Source organism: Podarcis raffonei, chromosome 7 (genome assembly GCF_027172205.1).
Source record: "Podarcis raffonei isolate rPodRaf1 chromosome 7, rPodRaf1.pri, whole genome shotgun sequence".
Taxonomy (NCBI): domain Eukaryota; kingdom Metazoa; phylum Chordata; class Lepidosauria; order Squamata; family Lacertidae; genus Podarcis; species Podarcis raffonei.
The window spans coordinates 66940622-66964348 of NC_070608.1; the positions used below are offsets into that span (position 1 = coordinate 66940622).

At 43.1% G+C, this 23727-nt stretch overlaps 2 protein-coding genes and 1 long non-coding RNA gene across 6 annotated transcripts; 1 reads left to right on the plus strand and 2 right to left on the minus strand.

The window, feature by feature from the left end:
* Positions 1-88: 88 nt before the first annotated feature.
* LOC128417847 (serpin B6-like) lies at positions 89-12806 on the minus strand. Of its 3 annotated transcripts, none has more exons than XM_053397041.1 (7): positions 12535-12806; positions 7133-7310; positions 3822-3959; positions 3203-3320; positions 2948-3090; positions 2514-2681; positions 89-1437 (listed from the first exon to the last, which is right to left on the minus strand). In XM_053397041.1, exons 2-7 carry the CDS (start codon positions 7298-7300, stop codon positions 1033-1035), a joined length of 1140 nt encoding a protein of 379 aa, XP_053253016.1. In that variant the 5' UTR covers positions 7301-7310; positions 12535-12806; the 3' UTR covers positions 89-1032. The 3 variants fall into 3 exon arrangements, with proteins under 3 accessions (XP_053253016.1, XP_053253017.1, XP_053253018.1); XM_053397042.1 differs by lacking the exon at positions 12535-12806 and adding an exon at positions 12412-12517; XM_053397043.1 differs by lacking the exon at positions 12535-12806 and adding an exon at positions 12366-12387.
* Positions 12807-12962: 156 nt separating this feature from the next.
* LOC128417850 (uncharacterized) lies at positions 12963-14693 on the plus strand. Its single transcript, XR_008331572.1, has 2 exons — positions 12963-13067; positions 13603-14693. It is a non-coding gene; the product is annotated as an uncharacterized LOC128417850 (long non-coding RNA).
* Positions 14694-15588: 895 nt separating this feature from the next.
* On the minus strand, positions 15589-22724 carry LOC128417848 (serpin B6-like). 2 transcript variants are annotated; one of them, XM_053397046.1, is made up of 7 exons: positions 22426-22724; positions 20469-20646; positions 20092-20229; positions 18397-18514; positions 18148-18290; positions 17217-17384; positions 15589-16003 (listed from the first exon to the last, which is right to left on the minus strand). In XM_053397046.1, exons 2-7 carry the CDS (start codon positions 20634-20636, stop codon positions 15599-15601), a joined length of 1140 nt encoding a protein of 379 aa, XP_053253021.1. In that variant the 5' UTR covers positions 20637-20646; positions 22426-22724; the 3' UTR covers positions 15589-15598. The 2 variants fall into 2 exon arrangements, with proteins under 2 accessions (XP_053253021.1, XP_053253020.1); XM_053397045.1 differs by lacking the exon at positions 22426-22724 and adding an exon at positions 21894-22057.
* Positions 22725-23727: the final 1003 nt, after the last annotated feature.

Sequence of the window (23727 nt, forward strand, 5' to 3'; positions counted from 1 at the left end):
AAGAGACTGGTGACGTTGAAGCTACAGGGTCAGAATAAATCTCGCCCATAGCTGCTGTTTAATGAATTCAGTAGCAGTACAATCAGAACACAAAACAATTTCATTTTTATTTTAAATCCAATAATACATGAATCGATATCCATTCATACATAAATGTCACTTGCAGGTTGCCAAGTCAAAATTCTGTGACTACTTTTTTTTGCATGTAACGTCAAAGAATAATACACTGTAGACCGAACATCAGATTTATACTTCTGCTTGTGCACTGCATTCTTCGCAAGGCGAAATTTTTCTGTGTGTTGTAGAAATCATTGCACTTTTTCTGCGTTGCAATAACTAAATAAGGCTCTTCATTTTCACTTTGGTTACCAATATCTTAAATTTATATGCTGGTGTGAACGCCAGAAATTGGTACAGTACTAAACAATTGTGTTTGTTTATCAAGTGCACATGAGGTTATATGGTAGGATCTCCTTTGATAGAAGCTGTTTTTGGTGGTTGCTAATGCCTCTTTAAGAACAAAACCACCTCCCCACCCCCACCCTGAAGTATCCTGTGAAAATAAAGGTCCAGAACAAAATGGACCTCACAAATATTAGGAACTTGTAGCAAAGCTGCCTGGTAAAAAAAAAAATGAGCCCTCTATGTTTTTATTAAGAGCATGGAAAAGATGAAGAGGTATGCAGTTAATAAGATCTGCTTCATCTTCACCAATATTGCTAATGGTCTGTGATACAAGTGCCTCCTTATACTAAATAAGGCACACACAATACATCAATGTTCATTAGGAGTAGGGTTTAAGGAAGGCCACAGTTCTCAGTTGGCCCATTTTAAGATGTGATCCCCTTATGCACAACTGTTAATCAAATATGAATGGTGCTGGGAAAAGCTGTCGCAAGCAGAGAAACAGCAGTGAAGACGGGATAAGACAATATAACTTTGAAATAATAGGATGAGAAATCGAAAACTTGATATACTGCCAGCAGGCTGCAGCGGGGAATGTTTGTGCTGCACACACAGGACACCCATTGTTCAGGGAGAGCAAAACCTACCATAGAAGAGAAGGCTTTGTGTTTTGTTGTGCCGAATGAAGAAGACAAAGGGATGGTCGGCTGTGACACAGGGCACAATCATAGCGCACCGCAGCATCATAACAGCAGCAGTAGCAGCAGCGGCCTCAGTTCCCTCTTCGTTTACCTCTACAAAGGATTTGTGAACAACCTCAGACAAAACCAAGTCATTGTTGGGAGACATCCTGGAGAAATCTGCCTTGCTTGGGTCAAACGCCTCAGCCATTCCCATGCTGCTCAGAACAGGCTTCAGGTCGTATTTTTCCTCCAGTTTAAATTTGGGTAGAGACAGCTCAACTTCAGTTAGGTCCATCATCTCAGGGTTAATCCAATCCTTGAGTTTCTCATAGGTCATTTCTCTCTCCAGCTAAAATAAGACAAACACGAGGCATTCAAGGAAAAAAGGAAATCCTGGCTGCATATATAAATCCTCACATTTCTCACATAAAACCATTTTCACTGGATTCACAGTGACTCAAATGACTCCATGTACATCACTTAAACAAACTTGTTTGACAATTGCCCTGTCTGTCCGGGTAAAATTCCTTTCTGCTCAACTTGCTTTTATGCCTTCCATCTTTCTGAACAAGACAGAACACTGGCAGACTTAACTATGCTTATAGAAATATACGGTAAACAGCTATATCACACATATATTGCTCCTTCTGGGGTAGTTTATCCACCTCTGGTTCCTACCCTGCACGCAGCTCTCACCTGTGGCATCTAGAAGCCACCCTCTGGGAAATGGCTTTAACTGGCCAGCTAAACCAGGTGAGGGTACCCAATGGGTCTCAAACTCTCTGTGTTAGGGACTTGCCCTGCATGCAAATATAGGCTCTGGCAGACTGAGCGGAGAAGACCAATAGTGGGTGCAATGGTCGAGGAGGCAGTTAGTGCTGTATAGGGGCAGACGGGGCTCATCAACCTGGGAAAGCAGCCCATCTAGGAGAAGGGAAATTCTGATCCTAAACCTCCACTGTCTTGCAGGATAACTTTGGGAGAAGAAAGGCTAAGGAGTAAACTCTATACAAATCTAGAGTGGAGTCCCTAAGACAGTTGGATGGTGCTTTGCACGCCTCCTTCCAGCAACTCCTGCAGCCAAACTGGTGCCAAACGTATCACTCTGCTTTCCTTTGGACATCAGCAAGGCCGAGAGGGGGCCCCTGTTGTCTGGGCAGCCCAAGATGTCTATACACACTGCCCAGGTTTACACCCCGGGGATGTCACTTTGGCGCTGCTGGCATGGTGGTTTGACTTCACCCCTGGAGGCACACTCCATTCTCTCTCAAGACAGACAAATGCCAACAATGTAACATGTTACACTGGGCACTTGGAAGAATCACGTAGAAGCTGGAAGAATCTCTTGTCGTGTACAGCGACCAACAAGGGCAATTTTTACGGGCGAGAATTTAGATGGTTTTATTCTCAGCAACAATGCCTCACCCTTTCCAGGCCTGTAGAATTATCTGCAATCTCATCAGGAAGCAGGATGATCATGCTGAGCTCGTTATCAACATAAGGAATCTCGAGAATTTTGGTGCGAAGTTCCGATATCCATGTCATGTTGAATTTAGCTTTCTTGAACATCATCTGCACTGGTTTGCTTTCATTCTGCAAATGGAGAAGAATTTTGTTTTAAGAATATAATCTTTTCTATTGCTTGAGCTGCTCTGTATCTTGTTTACTGTTCATCCTCTATTGTCTCTGCAAAAGAATGTCCTTAGGACATGGTGGGAAGGGAAATCCCAACTGGTCAACTGATGAAAGAAAAAAACAGAAGGAGGGAACACTCCAAATATCACAATGTATGTAATTTAATCAAAACGATAAAGACTGTGTGCTCAGTGATGTTCTTCACATTATTTCCCACCTCATACCTTGCTAATTTTGAACGGCCTTTCCTGTGTGTGATCTTTGTTGAACTGATTTGCCCAGTTTCCCTTGAAATAGATAGCATTCACCAAGACCAGCCTTGTACTGGAGTCAATTATTCCTGGGGCGAGCAGATTTTGGATTTTACCTTGAAGAGGGATTAAAGAGCTGTTTTAATAAGAACATATTTTTCAGACACAAACTCATATTTTAAGAAGTAAAACTCAGACAATATGGAAGCCCAAGAATTTGCTACTCACTTGCTGTCTGTTCTTCCACCCAATTATTTATGTATTTCCTGGAATCGTCTGATGCTTTAATGAAGTCTAGTTTCTCTAGACCTGCTCGATAGAATTTCTGGCTGGAGTCTATGAATGACTTAAATAAATATGTTTCAGAATTAAAAGCTATATATGGATCTATATATATCATATACACACAAACTTTGATTTCATTCAGGTTTTGTCCCACAGAAAAGAGAGGGAAAGAAGGATGTTTCTTCCATTTTCAGATACCGAAAGATGTGAAACACGTATGCAGATGCTTAATTTAACTTCAGTTGATAAGAAAAAGCTCATGGCATGTGCAATAGCCAAAACAGCCAAAACAGATAAACTGAACCGGACCCAAACAAAATTCTTTTGCTCAAGAATACACATAGCAATCATTGTCTTATTCTTATATATGAGAGTCCTACATGAAAGGTCCGTATGCAGGATGCTAAATTCTTACCAAGATTTGCCCCTGTATCAATCCTGCTCAATGCAGGCGGGATAGTGAGTGCTTAGGTGCGTTTCTGATCTGCGACAGAACACGGTTCACTATCAGAACAGAGACCACTTCCTGTTCTCTAGCATATTTGTAAACCATGTAACTTACTGAAATAAACTCATAGGATGTTTCTCCAAATAGCCTGTTGGCTAGCCTAAGCAAGTACTTGGTGTCTGGCTTGTTGATTTCAGAAATAAGTTTCTTGTATCCCTGGTGAAACTCTACGTCGTTGGTCACAGACAGCACCTGTAAGATGATAAATGGTTAACGGATAATGTTAAGTTATTTAAATACAGACATTTATCCACGTACTCCTAAAAAACCGTTATCAGTTGAAAACCCATGTCTTTTAGCAAACGAGAGTAAAATATATAAAACAAACAACCATTGTGACAATGATTTGTTGGGGGGGCTTACCATTTGAGGAGGAAAAACAAAACAAAATCACAATGAGATTTGATAGTAATAAAAATGAAGAAGCAAAAAGCAGATTGTTCCGTTCCTGTTCAAGATTTCACAAGACAAATATCTGAAGCAGTTAGAACGGAAGCAGGCAAAAGAGAGTGACTATTAGTTTTCACATATTCTTTTCAAAAAACAATAACAAAAACTACATACTAAATTGCTGGGTTTTCATCTTCCCCCTAACAATTTAACTTAACTTTCTAAATAAAACTGGGCTGTCATGTTTCAGCATGGGCCATGTTCTTCTGCGCAAGGACGGAGTAACTAAAATTTGATGATGCACTGAGAATTGAACTCTGGGCAGTGCTAACCAACCATAGCTAAAGATCAAGCTGCTTATCAGGAGCTCAGGAAACATTTGGAGCAGTCACAGCAGAAACAGATGCATGCAGCTGCCAGTAGCCTAGGAAAAACTAAGGGGGGGGGGCCAAAGAACCACTGCAATTACAGAGAAGAACCTCCCTGCAGCGGGAAGGTTTTCTGGGTGTGACATAAGAAATACTTTTCACATAAGTCAACTTCATTCAAGACGGCAAACTGGGCACACAAAACTAAGTGTCCTTTGTTCTGGGGAAGAAAAACATGGAATCTAAATTTGCTTTTCTTTTTTCGTTATACTGGTAATACCTGCTAGACAAGAAAGAGAAAGCCCACATGTTCCATAGTCCTTCTTTGGTACTGTTTTTGTTGATTTAGCAGGACTGCCCAACTTGTGATTATCAAAGAGATTGTAAATACAATTGTAAGTGGTGTAAGTGGTGGCCTTCATTTCCTTAAGTGGGCTGTGCAGGCCTGGTCCAATAGGCGGCCACAAACTAAATTCAAGAATTCAAAGCATGGTGGTTTTTACTTTGTTTTGTGTGAATAGGAATTCTTCCCTATGGAACCATGACCTAAGTCCAGTTCATGCACATAAGGCACATAAGGCAATTGTGACTGGGGAATGGGGCCGTGCTATTAGCTCCACCCCTGATTTTGCAGACATTTCCCAGATTAACTCGGCTTTCTAGCTTTCTCTAGATTCAGCGCAATGAGCTGTCCTCCTTTAGGGCCAAACTAGACTTGATGCCATTCGCACACCTACGAATTGCACTAATGGCTTTTTAAGAGTAAACAGTGCATTCAAATTGGAACCTCCACAGGTGGCAGAGAGTTAAAGTTCTTCTACCTAGTCATTTCGACACTTTGGCACCCTATTTGCAAAATTTAACAATTCCAAAATACAGATGTGCTTTCACTTCCAGAAAATTGAATATACTGCCTTCGGCTGTACTTGAGGGTCGATTTCAAAAAATTCCACTGGAAATACAGTTATGTCCCTGTGGAGATGGCAGTATTGAGTCACTGGCTCATATGTTTCTGGCCTGCACTCTTTATAAAGATTTGAGGAGTGGGGTTATTACCCCTCTACTACAGTCCATGCCGGCTCGCTCAACCATTGCTACTGCCTCCTTTCTTTTAGCAGATCAAGATGATCAGGTGACAGCAAAAACTGCAAGGTTCTTAGCTGGGGGAATTAGAATAAGATCTATTATTTGATTATTGATGTAAACCCCCAAAATGAATTTTCTAGAGTTAAGTTTTTACCTTCAATACATTTTATTTTATTGCTATGGCTAGTGGCTGGTACAAATAAAGATTCTATCTGTCTGTCTATGAAAAAAGCCCTTCTACCTGTGTTCCAATTCAGACTGGGCCTCCTCAGTCTGTTATTTAAGTTTTAAAAGTCATTAAAATGGATAATTGTGTGAACGGGCCTCCCCTAGTTTGAGGCTCAGGAAGGATGCTTAGGACCATAGCCTTAGGTAAATGTAAAGGGACCCCTGACAGTTAGGTACAGTCACAGACAACTCTGGGCTTGTGGCGCTCATCTCCCTTTACTGGCAGAGGGAGCCGGCGTTTGTCCGCAGATAGTTTTTCCAGGTCATGTGGCCAGCATAACTAAGCAGCTTCTGGCGAAACCAGAGCAGCACACGGAAACACCGTTTACCTTCCCGCCGGAGCGGTACCTACCTTATTTTTCGCTCTATAGGGCGCACCTGACCATAGGGTGCACCTAGTTTTCAGAGGGGGAAATCAAGGAAAAAAATATGATTCCCCCCCCCCAGCTCTGGGAGCAGCGGACAGGCTGCACACAGCCTGTGCACTTCTCCCAGACCTTCTCCCTGCTATTGCGGGAGGTGGGGGAATTCCCCCATCTCCCACAAAAGCCCACAGGAGGGAGAAGGGACTGACTTGGCCAGTCAGTCCCTTCTCCCTCCTTGGGGAAAAGCCCCCAAGAGTGGCGCACTCTTTAAAGGCTGCGCGGCTCCTGCGGGCTTTTCTAGGATGTGGGAGAATTCCCCCACCTCGTAGAAAAGCCCACAGAAGCCGCACACCTTTTAAAGAGCGCACGGCTTTTGCGCGCTTTTGCAGGAGGTGGGGGAATTCCCCCATCTCCCACAAAAGCCCACAGGAGCCGAGCACCCTTTAAAGAGTACGCGGCTCCTGCAGGCTTTTCGAACAAGCCTGTGAGGCTGGCAGTGGGGGGAAGCGCTGCTTTCCCCCACCGCCAGCCTCAAAGACCAGACTCTCCTGGCTTCAGCGAAAGCAACGCAAAGCCTCCGGAGCGCAGGCTTCGGAGGCTTTGCGTTGCTATCGCTGAAGCCAGGGAGCCTGCATTCGCTCCATAGGACGCACACACATCTCCCCTTAATATTTGGAGAGGGGATAGTGCGTCCTATAGAGTGAAAAATACGGTATTTATCTACTTGCACTTTGACGTGCTTTGGAACTGCTAGGTTGGCAGGAGCTGGGACCGAACAATGGGAGCTCACTAGCAGCCTGAGGGTCCCGCTAATAAATGCATATTTCAGCCTGACCTGCTACAAAGAAAAGGATGCAGCATGCATGCCTCATTTAAGAGTCAAAAGTCAAGCTCCCCCCTCCCCTTAATAGTATTTATCTGGATATACCTTTGCCATTTGGGCTGCAGTGTTCCCTGCCGCACCCAGAGAGACCATTGTCAAAGCAGAAGAAATGCTCAAAGGAGAAAAAAACATGTTCGCTGTATTATCATTTTCACTTAGCTTCTTGAACAGATTGAGGGCAAAGGCACTGTTTGCTGCAGTGAGGCGGTCCATGTCTTATAACCTACGAAACAAGCACAGATAAGACAGTCATCTAGTTTGTCCGCTCGGAGGTCACTTTTACAAGAAAAAAACCAAACCTAAGCATTTGTGTTCAGATCCCACACATGTGTCCTAATGACATATCAACCTGCAATTCCTACTTTTGAATATTTTCATGCTCTCCAAAATGCCACCCACCCACCGTTTTCGGGGGGGGGGGCTGCAGCCCACAGAGGAACTGTCAATCACATGCAACATGTCTTTAGGTGAAAGCAATGGCCAGCACACAGTAATTTGCAAAAATGCCCAGGAAGAGAATAACATTCGCCCTCACTTGATTTCTAAGAAGATCAGCATTAAATTAAAAGTCTATAGCATATTACATGCCACATTACTCCCTTTGGGACATAAAAAGAAATAGAGGGAGGGAAAGCATCATTTGAGAGCCTGTTGTCCCTCCCAACTGCATAATTCTAGCTTCAAAAACAGGACTATTAAAGCCTCAGGTCGCAGAATTAAGTTAGCAAGCCAACAGCTATAATAGCCTGACTTTCGCAATTAAGTCTATGTTTGATAAACCGAGTCCTGAACGGGATCAAGTTTGCATGAAGTCCTGTTTGATGCTTTTATAACTATATTGTGACTACTAATCCTAAGATGTACAAATGTTTCAAAACTCCTTCTACCAATATGCATTAGGGGGGAAGATCTAGGCACAATAAATCAACCCAGCCCCAGCCCCATGAAATTCACATCTGAACGTTTTCCTGTCATGAAGATGCAATGAGACAAGCTTCGCCTGCTGGATTTATCTGTCTTGGAGGTTCAGAGACATAGGAACTCTGCCATTTTTTTCTGGCTGGCAGAGCTGCCAAGGCCAGGTTTTCTTGTTTTTGAAACAAAACAAAACAAAGCAAAACAAAACAAAACACTCTTGCCAAGCTAGCACACATTTCCTTGTTATTTAAAGCCAGAATTTTGGCATGTGTTTTTTCTTCCATCACAGGGGAAAGGAAAGGAAAGGAAAGTGAAGCCTTCAGAACTGCTCCAAGCTGTGAACCTATTTAAAGGCACAGAAAAAAAATCCTTAGGGAAGTGATCCCAAACGGCTCTGATCTCTCTGCAAAACATTAGCAGTCAGGGAAATACACAACTCTCATACAGACAGAGCTAAGCAGGTAAGGAAAGCTACACAACACAACTGTTATATATAATATTGTTTACCATAAGACGTGGTTGATGATTCACTGTAATTAAAATACATAAGGGTATAAACTTAGCAACCTAATATCAGGATTAATCAGGAGGTTTGTTTAGTTACCACACTGTCAATTTCAAGCCACCGCAGGTCATCTCTTTATTCTAGACAAAGAGGAAAAGCTATTTCTCATATTTATTAATTAGATTGCTACTTCATTGTATGAAACAATGCATTTTTAGGCATGGAATATTTTCCACAGAAAAGTACAGTTGTGGAAAATTCTCTGCTTCACATCAGTGAGTAAGCCTGTAACATACTGGGACACAATCCACAATGCGGTGCTTGATGCCACTGACTCGAAAAGAGCACTGATCCTGCACAGAGTTGGTGTCAGTCGGCCTTCGTTTATCCCGATTCCTTTAAAGAATAATTCTAACATTCTAAAGAATATATACACACACACACGTGGAATAATTAACGTGGCACCACCTTGTGAATTCTGAGTGGTTATAATACCGTAAATAAGGGAACCATGAAGATTCGCAGTGTGATTTGAGCTTTTGACTTACAGAATACATACTTATGCTGTATTTTATTTTTTTAAAGTGAAATCCTTTGCTATGTTATCCAGCTTCTTGTCCAATGCCTCTGAAAGCAGTCTTTCCTAATTCTTTTGGTACGTTTCCAGTTACAATATGTCTCTTTTGTTCATTACGAGACACAATTTTTTATACATTTGTTATACATTTGTATTGAGGACCGTTTAAAAAAGAACATGAAAAAGATATTTCTGGTTGAAGACATGGCATTAAGCCCTGTCTTCTGTTTGCTTTGCACTGTAATAGAGACAATCTTCTCGGCCTTGAGCCATCCCTTCTACGAAAGATCTCCAATTACACAGAGGCCGCCTGGGACAGAGAAAGAATGGATGCTCTCTCTTTGTATATATTAGTGTATACACAACTAAGCAGTTCTCTGAATTGGTCTGCGGTGCTAGTTCTGCTTGGAAAGAACTCTGGCTTCAGGCATGGAATTGTACTATCCAAATTTGTTTGTTCCATTATTGGAGATGGGTTCTTCATTCCCCGGAACACAGATCCTTCCAAGGAATGCATGCCAGCGCTGGGTGCAGCCAGAGGCAAACGTAGGTGTGGCAACAGGTGTGACTTTTACCTTTGTACTGTAGGTTACATTCCAGCCACACAAAGTGACAGGGATTTCTACACCCATGATGCATTTGTCCAGGCAAGCAAGAGGCATCAATCATCACAGTCCAAAGACTATTCCAGCCAGGCAGAAGCACTCAAGAAGAGGTGCAGAGTGGGATCAGTGAGGGACTTGGCCTACTGATGGAGGGAGGGCCGAGATATAGAGATGGCTGGAGGGCCACATTATAGGGCTCCACACTTTTGGTGTTATTTTACAACAACAGAACCACTGAGAGCTAAAGCTCTCCAAACACATCCCTAAAGTTATTCCTCCCACCCTCAACAAATTACCTTACTTGGTTGGTCGGTTGGTTTTGGCAATCAAGATCTACATCCAGTTCAGCCACACAGCTACAAAGAGGCTTTGCCAAAAAAAGAAAACCCTCCACAAAGCAATCCAATGGATAAAAAAGGAGCAAGGTGAATGGCCCCATCTGCTGTGTGTGCTTAAAGCAGTATCATAACACTTTAAAGGAGCATCTCCACCCCCATCGTTCAGCCTGGACACTGAGGTTCTCCTCCGAGGGCCTTCTGGCGGTTCCCTCTCTGCGAGAAGTGAGGTTACAGGGAACCAGGTAGAGGATCTTCTCAGTAGTGGCGCCCACCCTGTGGAACGCCCTCCCATCAGATGTCAAGGAAATAAACAACTACCTGACTTTTAGAAGACATCTGAAGGCAGCCCTGTTTAGGGAAGTTTTTAATGTTTCATGTTTTATCGTGTTTTTAATATTCTGTTGGGAGCCACCCAAAGTGGCTGGGGAAATTCAGCCAGATGGGCAGCGTATAAATAAATCATCATTATCATCATCATTGCAGCCATGGCTTCCATCTCCAATGAATCAACGAAACTGTACTATGTTAAGGTTGCTAAGAGACCCCATTCCCCGCTCCCTGCAGAGATACAATGCCAGAATTCCTCAGGGAAGAGGGATTGATTGTTGAAGTACTCTGAGTGCTCTTCTGGACAGAATCTGGATGCTCTTACAGATGGTGGAGAGAATGTGGCCAAGATCTGCTTCAGTTTGAAGGGTGCAGCAGTGGAGACAGGCTTTGCATTATTACCAAACACTACAGGAATAATCCTTGCTCAGTTGTGCTCAATGGATGCCCACGAGGCAATCTTCATTTCCACAGCAGTCATTTGCTGTTGCAATGGTTAAAACAGAAAACCTAGTGCAAATAACCTAGAGATCTTACCAATAGATCTTAAGCTACCTTCTGCCTATTCCTAGAGACTGGGAAGTATACAAGACAAATAATTAGAAAGTCATATGGTTGATGGTTGTTGTTTTTTAAAAAAATGAATTCTTAATTACTATCCATCCAATGCTTGCCAGTTTAAAACTGCCTGATTAAAATAGTATCTGTACCATAAAGGGATTTTCATCTCTTGTTTACTCTGACAAATGGAATGTATTTAAAAACAGAAGCATTCCTTCCACATTCCACAGCTATTTAGAGATTTTGGAGCAAAAAGAAATAGAAAACAACCGGTTACTACTCCCTCCTGCCTTGAAAATGCACCAATGTCTGAAGATCAGCTGTTTTGTCATAGTAGTATTTAATGATACCAGGAGACACAGTGAGAAGTTTCCCAGCCTCTCAGAGAAGGATAGTGGCAGAAGAGGAGCCACCCTCACAAGGCTGGTGAATACGTACAATGGAAAACTATGGCTCTGTGTTGGCACATAAGCTGCACATCCTTCCTGTGCTACAAAGTCGATTCCTCTATTTGCTTCACTCCTGTGCGTTGGCAATGCAATTGCTACACTCCTCAGCTGGGTGTCGTAATTGACAGCATGGCATGCCAATCTCTGCCAGGCACCCCACTCTTTCCTAGCTGCTGGGAGGCTCCCTGCTTAACCGACACTTTAGAACCCGGCCTAAGGTGTGGGCAGGAACGCCAGGAACTTCCCCCTTTAATTTCTTTCCAAGGAACAGGTAGGAAGTCTGTTGCATCCTAATACGCAAGCCAATAAAAGAGTTTTAGGAATTGGTTGCTGCACATGCACAATGGAAACTCATTAAAATCCACTTCTTCCATGCTTTGCAGGTGATTAGATTTTTCAGTGCAAATATAAAAACAAACAAACCCAACAAGCGCCAATCAAGAACAGGCACCAAGGTGGGTTTTATCTACCCCCCCCCTTGCAAAGCTCCTGTGCGCTAACAGCTGTGCACAGCAGGCAGAAATCCAGCAGGTGAAGCCTTTCCCATTAGAGAAACACAGTATGGAAAGCCGCAACTACTGAATTTCTGCCTCTGTCATGCAGCTGTTCAAAGCACAAAAGCGCCAGTCCTACAGGTGCCAGTCTTGGACAACACCCTGGACCCAGCCAGATTACTTTCAGCGCTCCACCTCAAGAAAGGAAAGCCCAGACGCTGCTGCCAAGCAATCCACCTGGCTTACCCTTTGCAATCCAGTAAGCAACGACTTAGGTTATTAGTCACCACTGACATATATATATATATATATATATATACCGCAGCATCAACTTCTGAAGGCAAGAACCTGCTTTTATTAGTTATGGTACAACCTTTTTTTGCAAGCATATTTGATGTAATGGACTATTAAGTTCCTAGAAGTTTTTTGCGCGCAATAAAGCTGGCAGCCTTTAAGGCGCTCCAAGAACTTTCGTTGCGCGCAAGCCACTCACAGCACGCCTACCTTTCTGGAAGTTAGGATCAGATATTGATTTTCTTCCTCAGCTTACCAAAATAACAGCAGTCCAAGACGAGGCAGCTTTTAACCACACACACACAACATCAGGACCCCCCCTTTTTTTAAAGGACACGCAACAGAGACAAATGGCAACCCAAAGAGAAGAGGACTGTACCGGGAGGAATGGGCGCGGCTGTTACGCACGGATCGCAGGAAGGGCTCCGGCTGCGAGCAAAGAGAGGCACCGAGTGGCGACGGGAAACCGGAGAAGGGGAAACGAAACCATCCCGTCCTGCCAGGGGAGGCGCTCCTGCCTATGACTCAGCCCCTGACTCAGCCGCTATCCGGGAACCTAATAGGGTGGCGAGGGGAAGGAGCCGCAGCTTCGAGCCCCCCAAGTTTGCTGCCGGCTTCCATTGCCACTGAGCATGTGCAGAACGGCTCGCACATGCCCAGGAGGAGGAGACGAAGCCGCTGCCCGTTGCCTTTGCTGGGCGGCACGCCTTTTTCCCCATCGCCGCCTGCTTTTTCCAGAAACGGAGAAGCCTCTCGGAGCAGGAAGGTGGCGCTGCGAAAGCGCAATTGCGCCCTGCTCGCGCTGGTTGTTGGCGCAGCAGAAGTAATCCCCGCAGGCTTACTCTCGAGTAAGGGCGCCTGGCTGCGCAAACCCGGGGAGCCTGACATTAATACAAACAATGCAGTCATAGTGTAAAGTTTATATTCTTTTACTTAGTGTCAGCTTGGATAGATTCTCTTTCTATTCGCTGATAGTTAAATGTTTGGGAAAAGTCAGAAGCCCAAGGCAGTGTAAGTTTATTCAGCATTTGTCAGTGACAACAGCTCACTCATAGGAACACAAGAACCAAACTGACTGAACAACACGATAATAATGCCGAGCATGAACTGACCGTTGACAGTTTGACAGTTGAAAGAGCATGTGCTTACTTGCCATTAGAACATTCGTCCATAGCTGTCAACTTTCAGATTTGAAAATAAGGGATCAGCAGCCTCGAAAATAAAGGATCAGCAGCTTCACCTGTCCCGGGGACAGTCTACGGCATATCTAACAATCCGGGATAGCAGCGGGAAATGGTGCTGGAATAAGGGAATTTCCCGCCAAAAAAGGAAGGTTGACAGCTATGCGTTTGTCTACCAACACTATACGATTGGTTAGAACGCGCCTTGTAACATAAAATGTGTTAAACCCAATACATAACATTGATTTATTGCATTTCCTTGGTAGTGAGAGAGGTTGTGTGTGCGGGGAGCCTAAGGTTATCCCACCAACAAGAATGTCCAGCAACAAATACAACCTGAAAAAAGAGATGACGCATGTACTTCTGTAAACCAAGGAACCACTATGATCTTAGGGTGAAATCAGCTCCTTTGAGGTGTATATTCTAGATATGCAGGCTTGAATCTTTCTGGCCATAGTGAGTGGTGTTGTTGTTTTTTCCCGGACATGCTGGGTGAAGGATGGGAACATCCAGTCTGATTTTTTGATGACTGCAATATTCTCCGGAAAGATTGGGTAAGCTTGTACAGTTCAGAGGAATCTCTGGGTATGTGGTGATTAATCTGTGGACTATTCCGGAGAAGTGTTGGGATTTGGGTGTCCTGCCCATAAGAGTGTGTTTATGAGGAGTGTTGAAGGAGTCCCATCTCTTCAAATGAAAGCACTGTGGGACACCATTTGATCTACTGAAAGTGACCAGATTGTTGTTAACCATGTGGGGAACCTGGGTAATAAACGATATTCAAGCCTTCAATTTGTTGCCCAATACACACAATTACGATGCTTAAAACAAAGGTCAGACTACCTGGGTGAGATTATGATGCCCTGTTAGAACCATGTTGAGGCCTGAGAAGGAGATCCTGCTATAGTTTCTAAGACCATTGCTATTGGGAAACGAGGATGGGTACCAGTTAGGATTCTGACCCATGGTGATGCTGTGTTGCAACTGAGTGAGGTTAAGCATAACGGACAGTTTGTACATAAATGCAAAGGGCAAACTTCTAATGCCTGAAATGCAAGCAAGCTGTGAGGAATCAGAAGTACCAGAATGTGCCTATCAGTGATGCAGAAGGAGAACTCAGATCACAACACTTGAAGAAAATATGTATAAGAACATGAACCATTTCTGCAGAGCAGAGACTTGAGTCAATTAGAACTTGTCAAAGGACTTTCTCCCAGAAGCCTCTGGATTTTGCATGCATTTCCCATACTATCCCACTGGTCCGGAATATATCCTCCAGTTTGGAACAGGTTCCGTCTAATTGCTCTTTCTTTGTACTAACCAGCTGGTGAGATGATGAATATATAAAATAAATAAATAGAGCGTTGTCAATTATTTTAATGCAAGTGGGCTGCACTCCGTGTCATGTGGCACAGGGAGAGAAGGTAAGAGCTTTTAAAAACTACTGTTTTGCACAGTGGAAACATAATTTTCAAAACTACATTTAATGCTTTAAAATGCATGTTTTACAGACGATGACTGGCATTTAGAGAAGAATTAAGAATGTGATGCTGCACACTTGTGTACAGAGACAGATTTGGGCAACAGAAGGAAGGCAGAAAAGCTTATAGAGATAATGTCTAAAACAGCATTAGGCCTCAATGTGATGCCTGTGGTATTTCAGCCTGCTCCTAAGCATTTATACTCAGATTGCCAACCTTTTTGGACCAATGAGGAAATGTGGAATTTTGAGAAACTGCATATGGGCGCCAGTCACAAAATGGCTGCCATGGGGCGTGTGGCATGACACAAAATGGTTGTTGGCAGAGGAGAGAAAGAGAGGCAAAGCCAGTGTCAACTTTAACTTGGCAGGAAGGGAAGGAAGTTCTCTTATGCATTTTTTATTTTTGAGAGTGTGTTTACCATGGGAGGTACTAGTGGGTTCTTTGCATTGGCAACCCCATTCTATGATGAGGAGAATCTGCCAAAGAAGAGGGTGTTTTTTGTTGCCTTGAAGATGAAAGGGTGGTTTGCTTCTAATTTTATGGGATGCTGAGATGACCTTATTACAACGGTGGCTGTTGAGGCAGCTGCTGCCTCAATGCCCTCTTCATTGATCTCCACAAAGGACTTGTGATACACCTCTGACAATGCCAAGTCACTTTTCTTTGACATTCCTGAGAAGTTAGCTTGCTTCAGGGAGAGCAAAATCTACCATAGAAGAGAAGGCTTTGTGTTTTGTTGTGCCGAATGAAGAAGAGAAAGAAGAGAAGTTAGCTTGCTTCAGGGAGAGCAAAATCTACCATAGAAGAGAAGGCTTTGTGTTTTGTTGTGCCGAATGAAGAAGAGAAAGGGATGGTCGGCTGTGACACAGGGCACAATCCTAGCACACCGCTTATTCATAACAGCAGCAGTAGCAGCAGCGGCCTCAGTTCCCTCTTCATTTACCTCTACAAAGGATTTGTGAACAACCTCAGACAAAACCAAGTCATTGTTGGGAGACATCCTAGAGAAATCTGCCTTGCTTGGGTCAAACGCCTCAGCCATTCCCATGCTGCTCAGAACAGGCTTCAGGTCGTATTTTTCCTCCAGTTTAAATTTGGGTAGAGACAGCTGAACTTCAGTTAGGTCCATCATCTCAGGGTTAATCCAATCCTTGAGTTTCTCATAGGTCATTTCTCTCTCCAGCTAAAATAAGACAAACATGAGGCATTCAAGGAAAAAAGGAAATCCTGGCTGCATATATAAATCCTCACATTTCTTACATGAAACCATTTTCACTGGATTCACAGTGACTAACATGACTCCATGTACATCACTTAAACAAACTTGTTTGACAATTGCCGTGTCTGTCTGGGTAGAATTCCTTTCTGCTCAACTTGCTTTTATGCCTTCCATCTTTCTGAATAAGACAGAACACTGGCAGACTTAACTATGCTTATAGAAATATAAACAGCTATATTACACATATATTGCTCCTTCTGGGGTAATTTATCCACCTTTGGTTCCCACCCTGAACTCAGCTCTCACCTGTGGCTCCTAGAAGCTGTCAGCATGTTGAACAATGTATATAAACAATGTTTATAAAATTAAATATGAATACCTATATTTTAGCTGAAAGAATGAAGAAAATTCTTCAAACTATTATACAGTGGTACCTTGGGTTACATATGCATTAGCTTACATACGCCGCTAACCCAGAAATAGTACCTCAGGTTAAAATCTTTGCTTCAGGATGAGAACAGAAATCGTGCAGCGGCAGCAGGAGGCCCCATTAGCTAAAGTTGTGCTTCAGGTTAAGAACAGTTTCAGGTTAAGAACAGACCTCCAGAACGAATTAAGTACTTAACCTGAGGTACCACTGTATAGTAATTTATGGACCTAAAAGGTATCTAAAGCCATTTGCCCATGCAGAATGCAGGCACTATATATAGAAATGAGCAAACCAGTGATATTTTAGGGAGCAGGCAGGACCCATTACTTACATTATAGGAGCCTATACAACACAAAATACTGTTGCTATATGTAGGTTTTATTTTATTTTATTTTTATCTTATATTTTGGAAATGTACATCTAGTTTTTTTTCTTTACATTTTTTGGGGGGCCCCAAGAGAGTGGGGCACTAAGCTATAGCTTGTTTAGCTTATACGTAAATCCGGCACTGACCCCAGGGAGGTCACTTTGGCGCTGCTGGCATGGTGGTTTGACTTCACCCCTGGAGGCAGACGCCATTGTCTCTCGAGACAGACAGATGCCAACAATATAATAAGTTACACTGGGCACTTGGAAGAATCACGTAGAAGCTGCAAGAATCATGCTCTCGTCATGTACAGCAACCAACAAGGGAAATTTTTACGGGCGAGAATTTAGATGGTTTTATTCTCAGCAACAATGCCTCACCTTTTCCAGGCCTGTAGAATTATCTGCAATCTCATCAGGAAGCAGGATGATCATGCTGAGCTCGTTATCAACATAAGGAATCTCGAGAATTTTGGTGCGAAGTTCCGATATCCATGTCATGTTGAATTTAGCTTTCTTGAACATCATCTGCACCGGTTTGCTTTCATTCTGCAAATGGAGAAGAATTTCGTTTTAAGCATATAATCTTTTCTATTTCTTGAGCTGCTCTGCATCTTGTTTACTGTTCATCCTCCATTGTCTCTGCAAAAGAATGTCCTTAGGACATGGTGGGAAGGGAAATCCCAACTGGTCAACTGATGAAAGAAAAAAACAGGAGGGAACACTCTAAATATCAGAATGTGTGTATTTAATTATACCGACAAAAATAGAGTGGCTTGCCAAATATTACTGGAGTACTACAATATATCCAAAACAATGGGAGAAATCGGAAGGATCTCAAAAGAGAAGATAGACAGGGATTGGAAGGTGTTTAAAGGATACTTGCAAAACCATATTGAAAAATCAGAACTCCTATTAGAATAAACAAGTTCCGTTTTAAATACTGAAATACTAAATAAGATGGATAACAATGTGTAATAGAAAAAGAAGCATGAAATTAGGTTAAAGATGTGTGAAAGAAAGTAATAGAAGTGGAAAGAAATTGCAATTGAGTAGATTGGAAGTCTAACACAAAGGTGGGGTGAGGGCTGGTGGATGGTGATGGGAAAAGGAATTATCCGTGGGACTGAATGTAGGTATGTTTGAATATTTTTAAGGGTTGTATGAAATGTATGTTTGTATGCTTGTATATTCGCAATATGTGTATTAATGCTGAATTATTTTAACAATAAAAACTTTTCCAAAAAAAACAAACAAACCGATAAAGACTGTGTGGTCAATGATGTGCTTCACATTATTTCCCACCTCATACCTTGCTAATTTTGAATGGCCTTTCCTCAGTGAGATCTTTGCGGAACTGATTTGCCCAGTTTCCCTTGAAATAGATAGCATTCACCAAGACCAGCCTTGTAGTGGAGCCAATTATTCCTGGGGCGAGCAGATTTTGGATTTTACCTTGAAGAGGGATTAAAGAGCTGTTTTAATAAGAACATATTTTTCAGACACAAACTCATATTTTAAGAAGTAAGACAATATGGAAGCCCAAGAATTTCCTACTCACTTGCTGTCTGTTCTTCCACCCAATTATTTATGTATTTCCTGGAATCGTCTGATGCTCTAATGAAGTCTAGTTTCTCTAGACCTGCTCGATAGAATTTCTGGCTGGAGTCTATGAATGACTTAAACAAGTATGTTTCAGAATTAAAAGCTATATATGGATCTGTATATATCATATACACACAAACTTTGATTTAATTAAGGTTTTGTCCCACAGAAAAGAGGGGGAGAGAAGGATGTTTCTTCCATTTTCAGATACTGAAAGATGTGAAACACGTATGCAGATGCTTAATTTAACTTCAGTTGATAAGAAAAAGCTCATGGCATGTGCAATAGATTCCTATCAGCCAAAACAGATAAACTGAACAGGACCCAAACAAACTTCTTTTGCTCAAGAATACACATAGCAATCCTTGTCTTATTCTTATATATGAGAGTCCTACATGAAAGGTCCATATGCAGGATGCTAAATGCTTACCAAGATTTGTCCCTGTATCAGTCCTGCTCAATGCAGGTGGATAATGAATTCCAATGTGGTGTTTTCTCTTTCTATTCCTCTATGGAGGAAAAACGTTATGTAAGCAATACTTATTTGTCTCCAAATTTGGTAACTCTTTGGAAAGCGTCAACTACCTGTTGTATTACGGTTGTTTTTTAAATGTAATTATCCCCTTGGCTTGATCTAGCAAAAGCTCCATATTCTAACATTGTGTCCCTGGAAGCTCACAAGCATGTCATGAAAGTAACACACATTTCTCTATAATGGCCTGGATTCAAAGGCCTATAAACAGATGGGGAAATGCGGCAGTGCTGGTCTGTGAACTCTTTGTGCAAACACTGGGAGACTTTGCCTTCCAGGTACCATGGCAGATTACAACAATGTAAAATTCTGTACGTATTACATATATTAAAAAGTCACAGCAATGGCCTGGGTCCTGAAAACACATAGGCCATAGGGTAAAGAGGTGCATCTTCAGAGTGGCCGACGAGACTGTATAACACCCAACCTGAAAGACCTACATTGGTTTCCAGTATGTTTCCATGCGCAAGTCAAAGTGTTGGTGCTGACCTTTAAAGCCCTAAAAAGCAGTCCTGTTTAGCTGAAGGAGTGTCTCCAGCCCCATCGTTCTGCCTGGACACTGAGGTCCTCCTCTGAGGGCCTTCTGGTTGTTCCCTCCCTGTGAGAAGTAAGGTTACAGGAAACCAAGCAGACGGCCTTCTTGGTAATGGCCTCTGCCCTGTGGAACGCCCTCCCATCAGATGTCAAGGAAATAAACATCTGACTTTTAGAAACATCTGAAGGCAGACCTGTTGTGGGAAGTTTTTACTGTTTGTAGTTTTCTTCTGTTTTAATGTTCTGCTGGGAGCTGCCCAGAGTGCCTGGGGAAACCCAGCCATATAGGCAGGGTATAAATAATAAATATTATTACTATTATTATCCGAGTAAGGACAGGGAAAAAGAGAAAGAAATGAATCTATCCACCAAGTAGATTGGCTGGTACAACCTGCCACCTGGACTCAAGCTGATCACTGCTGCTAATTCAAATGTCCCTTTCAGTTTGATGGAAGGTTTTATTGCAAAGTACAGAAGGGATAGTGAGTGCTTAGCTGTGTTTCTGATCTGCAACAGAATACGGTTCACTATCTGAACAGAGACCACTTCCTGTTCTCTAGCATATTTGTAAACCATGTAACTTACTGAAATAAACTCATAGGATGTTTCTCCAAATAGCCTGTTGGCTAGCCTAAGCAAGTACTTGGTGTCTGGCTTGTTGATTTCAGAAATAAGTTTTTCGTATCCCTGGTGAAATTCGATGTCGTTGGTCACAGACAGCACCTGTAAGATGATAAATGGTTAATGGATACTGTTCAGTACAGTAATTTAAATACAGACATTTATCTACGTACTCCTTAAAAACTGTATCAGTTGAAAAATCCATGCTTTTCAGCAAACAAGAGAGTGAAATACTGTAAATGCATATTTCAGCCTGACCTGCTACAAAGAAAAGGATGCAGCATGCATGGAGTCAAAAGTCAAGCTCCCCCCTCCCCTTAATAGTATTTATCTGGATATACCTTTGCCATTTGGGTTGCAGTGTTCCCTGCCGCACCCAGAGAGACCATTGTCAAAGCAGAAGAAATGCTCAAAGGAGAAAAAAACATGTTCGCTATATTATCATTTTGACTTAGCTTCTTGAACAGATTGAGGGCAAAGGCACTGTTTGCTGCAGTGAGGCGGTCCATGTCTTATAACCTACGAAACAAGCACAGATAAGACAGTCATCTAGTTTGTCCGCTTGGAGGTCACTTTTACAAGAAAAAACCCCAAACCTAAGCATTTGTTTTCAGATCCCACACGTATCCAAAGGCGTATCAACCTGTAATTCCCATGCTGGAACATTTTCATGCTCTCCAAAATGGCACCCACCCACCGTTTTCTGGTGTGGGGGAGGCTGCAGCCCACAGAGGAACTGTCAATCACATGCAACATTTCTTTAGGTGAAAGCAATGGCCAGCACACAGTAATTTGCAAAAATGCCCAGGAGGAGAGTAACATTTGCCCTCACTTGATTTCTAAGAAGATCAGCTTTAAATTAGAAGTCTATTGCATCTTATAAGCCACATTACCCCCTTTGGGACATACAGTGGTACCTTGGGTTAAATTAATTCATCCCGGAGATCCGTTCTTAACCTGAAACTGTTCTTAACCTGAAGCACCACTTTAGCTAATGGGGCCTCCTGCTGCTGCCGTGCCGCCGCTGCACTATTTCTGTTCTCATCTTGAAGCAAAGTTCTTAACCCGAGGTACCATTTCTGGGTTAGTGGAGTCTGTAACCTGAAGCGTATGTAACCTGAAGTGTATGTAACCCGAGATACCACTGTAAAAAGAAATACAGGGAGGGAAAGCATCATTTAGCCTCAAAAACAGGACTATTAAAGCCTCAGGTCGCAGAATTAAGTTAGCAAGCCAGCAGCTATAATAGCCTGACTTTCGCAATTAAGTCTATGTTTGATAAACCGAGTCCTGAACGGGATCAAGTTTGCCTGAAGTCCTGTTTGATGCTTTTATAACTATATTGTGACTACTGGCACTAAGATGTACAAATCTTTCAAAATTCCTTCTACCAATATTAGGGCAGGCATGTCCGAAGTCTTTTTCGGGGCTTTAATTCGGCCCTTTCTGTCCTGGGGTAAAATCCTAAAAGAAAATTTAAAAAAATGCTCAGCAACTTCAATCCTAAAAAAAAGCTCAACAACTTTGGTAGAGAAACACAGTATGGAAAGCCGCAGCTATTAAATTTCTGCCTGTGTCGTGCAGCTGTTCAAAGGACAGAAGTGTGCACAGAAGTGCAGGTCCCACAGGTGACAACACCCTGAGACCCTCCCAGATTAATTACTTCCTCAACAAGGGAAGTCCCAGACAACATCAGGACTCACCGCCTTTTCTTTAAAAGACACGCAACAGGTACAAATGGCAACCCAAAGAGAAGAGGACTGTACCGGGAGAAATGCGCGCGGCTGTTACGCACGGATCGCAGGAAGGGCTCCGGCTGCGAGCAAAGAGAGGCACCGAGTGGCGACGGGAAACCAGAGAAGGGCAAACGAAACCATCCCGTCCAGCCAGGGGAGGCGCTCCTTCCTGTGACTCAGCCCCTGACTCAGCCGCTATCCGGGAACCTAATGGGGGGAGGAGGAGCCGCAGCCTCGATCCCCGCAAGTTTGCTGCCGGCTTCCATTGCCACTGAGCATGTGCAGAACGGCTCGCACATGCCCAGGAGGAGGAGACGAAGCCGCTGCCCGTTGCCTTTGCCGGGCGGCACGCCTTTTTCCCCATCGCCGCCTGCTTTTTCCTCGGAGCGGGAAGGTGGCGCTCCGAAAGCGCAATTGCACCCTGCTCCCGTTGGTTGTTGGCGCAGCAGAAGCAATCCCCGCAGGCTTACTCCCGAGTAGCGGCGCCTGGGTGCGCAGACCAGGGAATCCTGACATTAATACAAACAATGCAGTTTATAGCGTAAAGCTCATATTCTTTTACTTAGTGTCGGCGTCGCTTGGATAGATCCTCTTTCTATTCGCTGATTGTTAAATGTTCAGAAAAAGTCAGAAGCCCAAGGCAGTGTAAGTTTATTCAGCATTTGTCAGTGACAACAGCTCACTCATAGGAACACAAGAACCAAACTGACTGAACAACACGATAATAATGCCGAGCATGAACTGACCGTTGACAGTTTGGCAGTTGAAAGAGCATGCGCTTACTTGCCATTAGAACATTCGTCCATAGCTGTCAACTTTCAGATTTGAAAATAAGGGATCAGCAGCCTCACCTATCCCGGGGACAGTCTATGGGATATCTAACAATCCGGGATAGCAGCGGGAAATGGCGTTGGAATAAGGGAATTTCCCGCAAAAAAAGGGAAGGTTGACAACTATGTGTTCGTCTACCAACGCTTCTGCGATTGGTTAGAATGCGCCTTGTAACATGAAATGTGTTAAACCCAATACATAACACTGATTTATTGCATTTCCTTGGTAGTGAGAGAGGTTGTGCGTGCGGGGAGCCTAGGGTTATTCTACGAACATGAATGTCTCGCAACAAATGGAATTGATCCCTAGAAAATACAACCTGAAAAAAGAGACGACGCACGTACTTCTGTAAACCAAGGAACCACTATGATCTTAGGGTGAAATCAGCTCCTTTGAGGTGTATATTCTAGATATGCAGGCTTGAATTCTTCTGGCTATATTGAGTGTTGAAATATCTTTTTCCCGGACATGCTGGGTGAAGGATGGGAACATCCAGTCAGATTTTTTGAGGACTGCAATATTCTCCGGAAAGATTGGGTAAGCTTGTACAGTTCAGAGGAATCTCTGGTTATGTGGTGATTAATCTGTGGACTATTCTGGAGAAGTGTTGGGATTTGGGTGTCCTGCCCATAAGAGTGTGTTTATGAGGAGTGTTGAAGGAGTCCCATCTCTTCAAATGAAAGCACGGCGGGACACTATTTGATCTACTGAAAGTGACCAGATTGTTGTTACCCATGTGGGGAACCTTGTCAATAAACGATATTCATGCCTTCAATTTGTTGCCCAATACACACAATTCCGATGCTTAAAACAAAAGTCAGACTACCTGGGTGAGATTATGATGCCCTGTTAGAACCATGTTGAGGCCTGAGAAGGAGATCCTGCTATAGTTTCTCAGACCATTGCTATTGGGAAACGAGGACGGGTACCAGTTAGGATTCTGACCCTGGTGATGCTGTGTTGCAACTGAGTGAGGTTAAGCATAACGGACAGTTTGTACATAAATGCAAAGGGCAAACTTCTAATGCCTGAA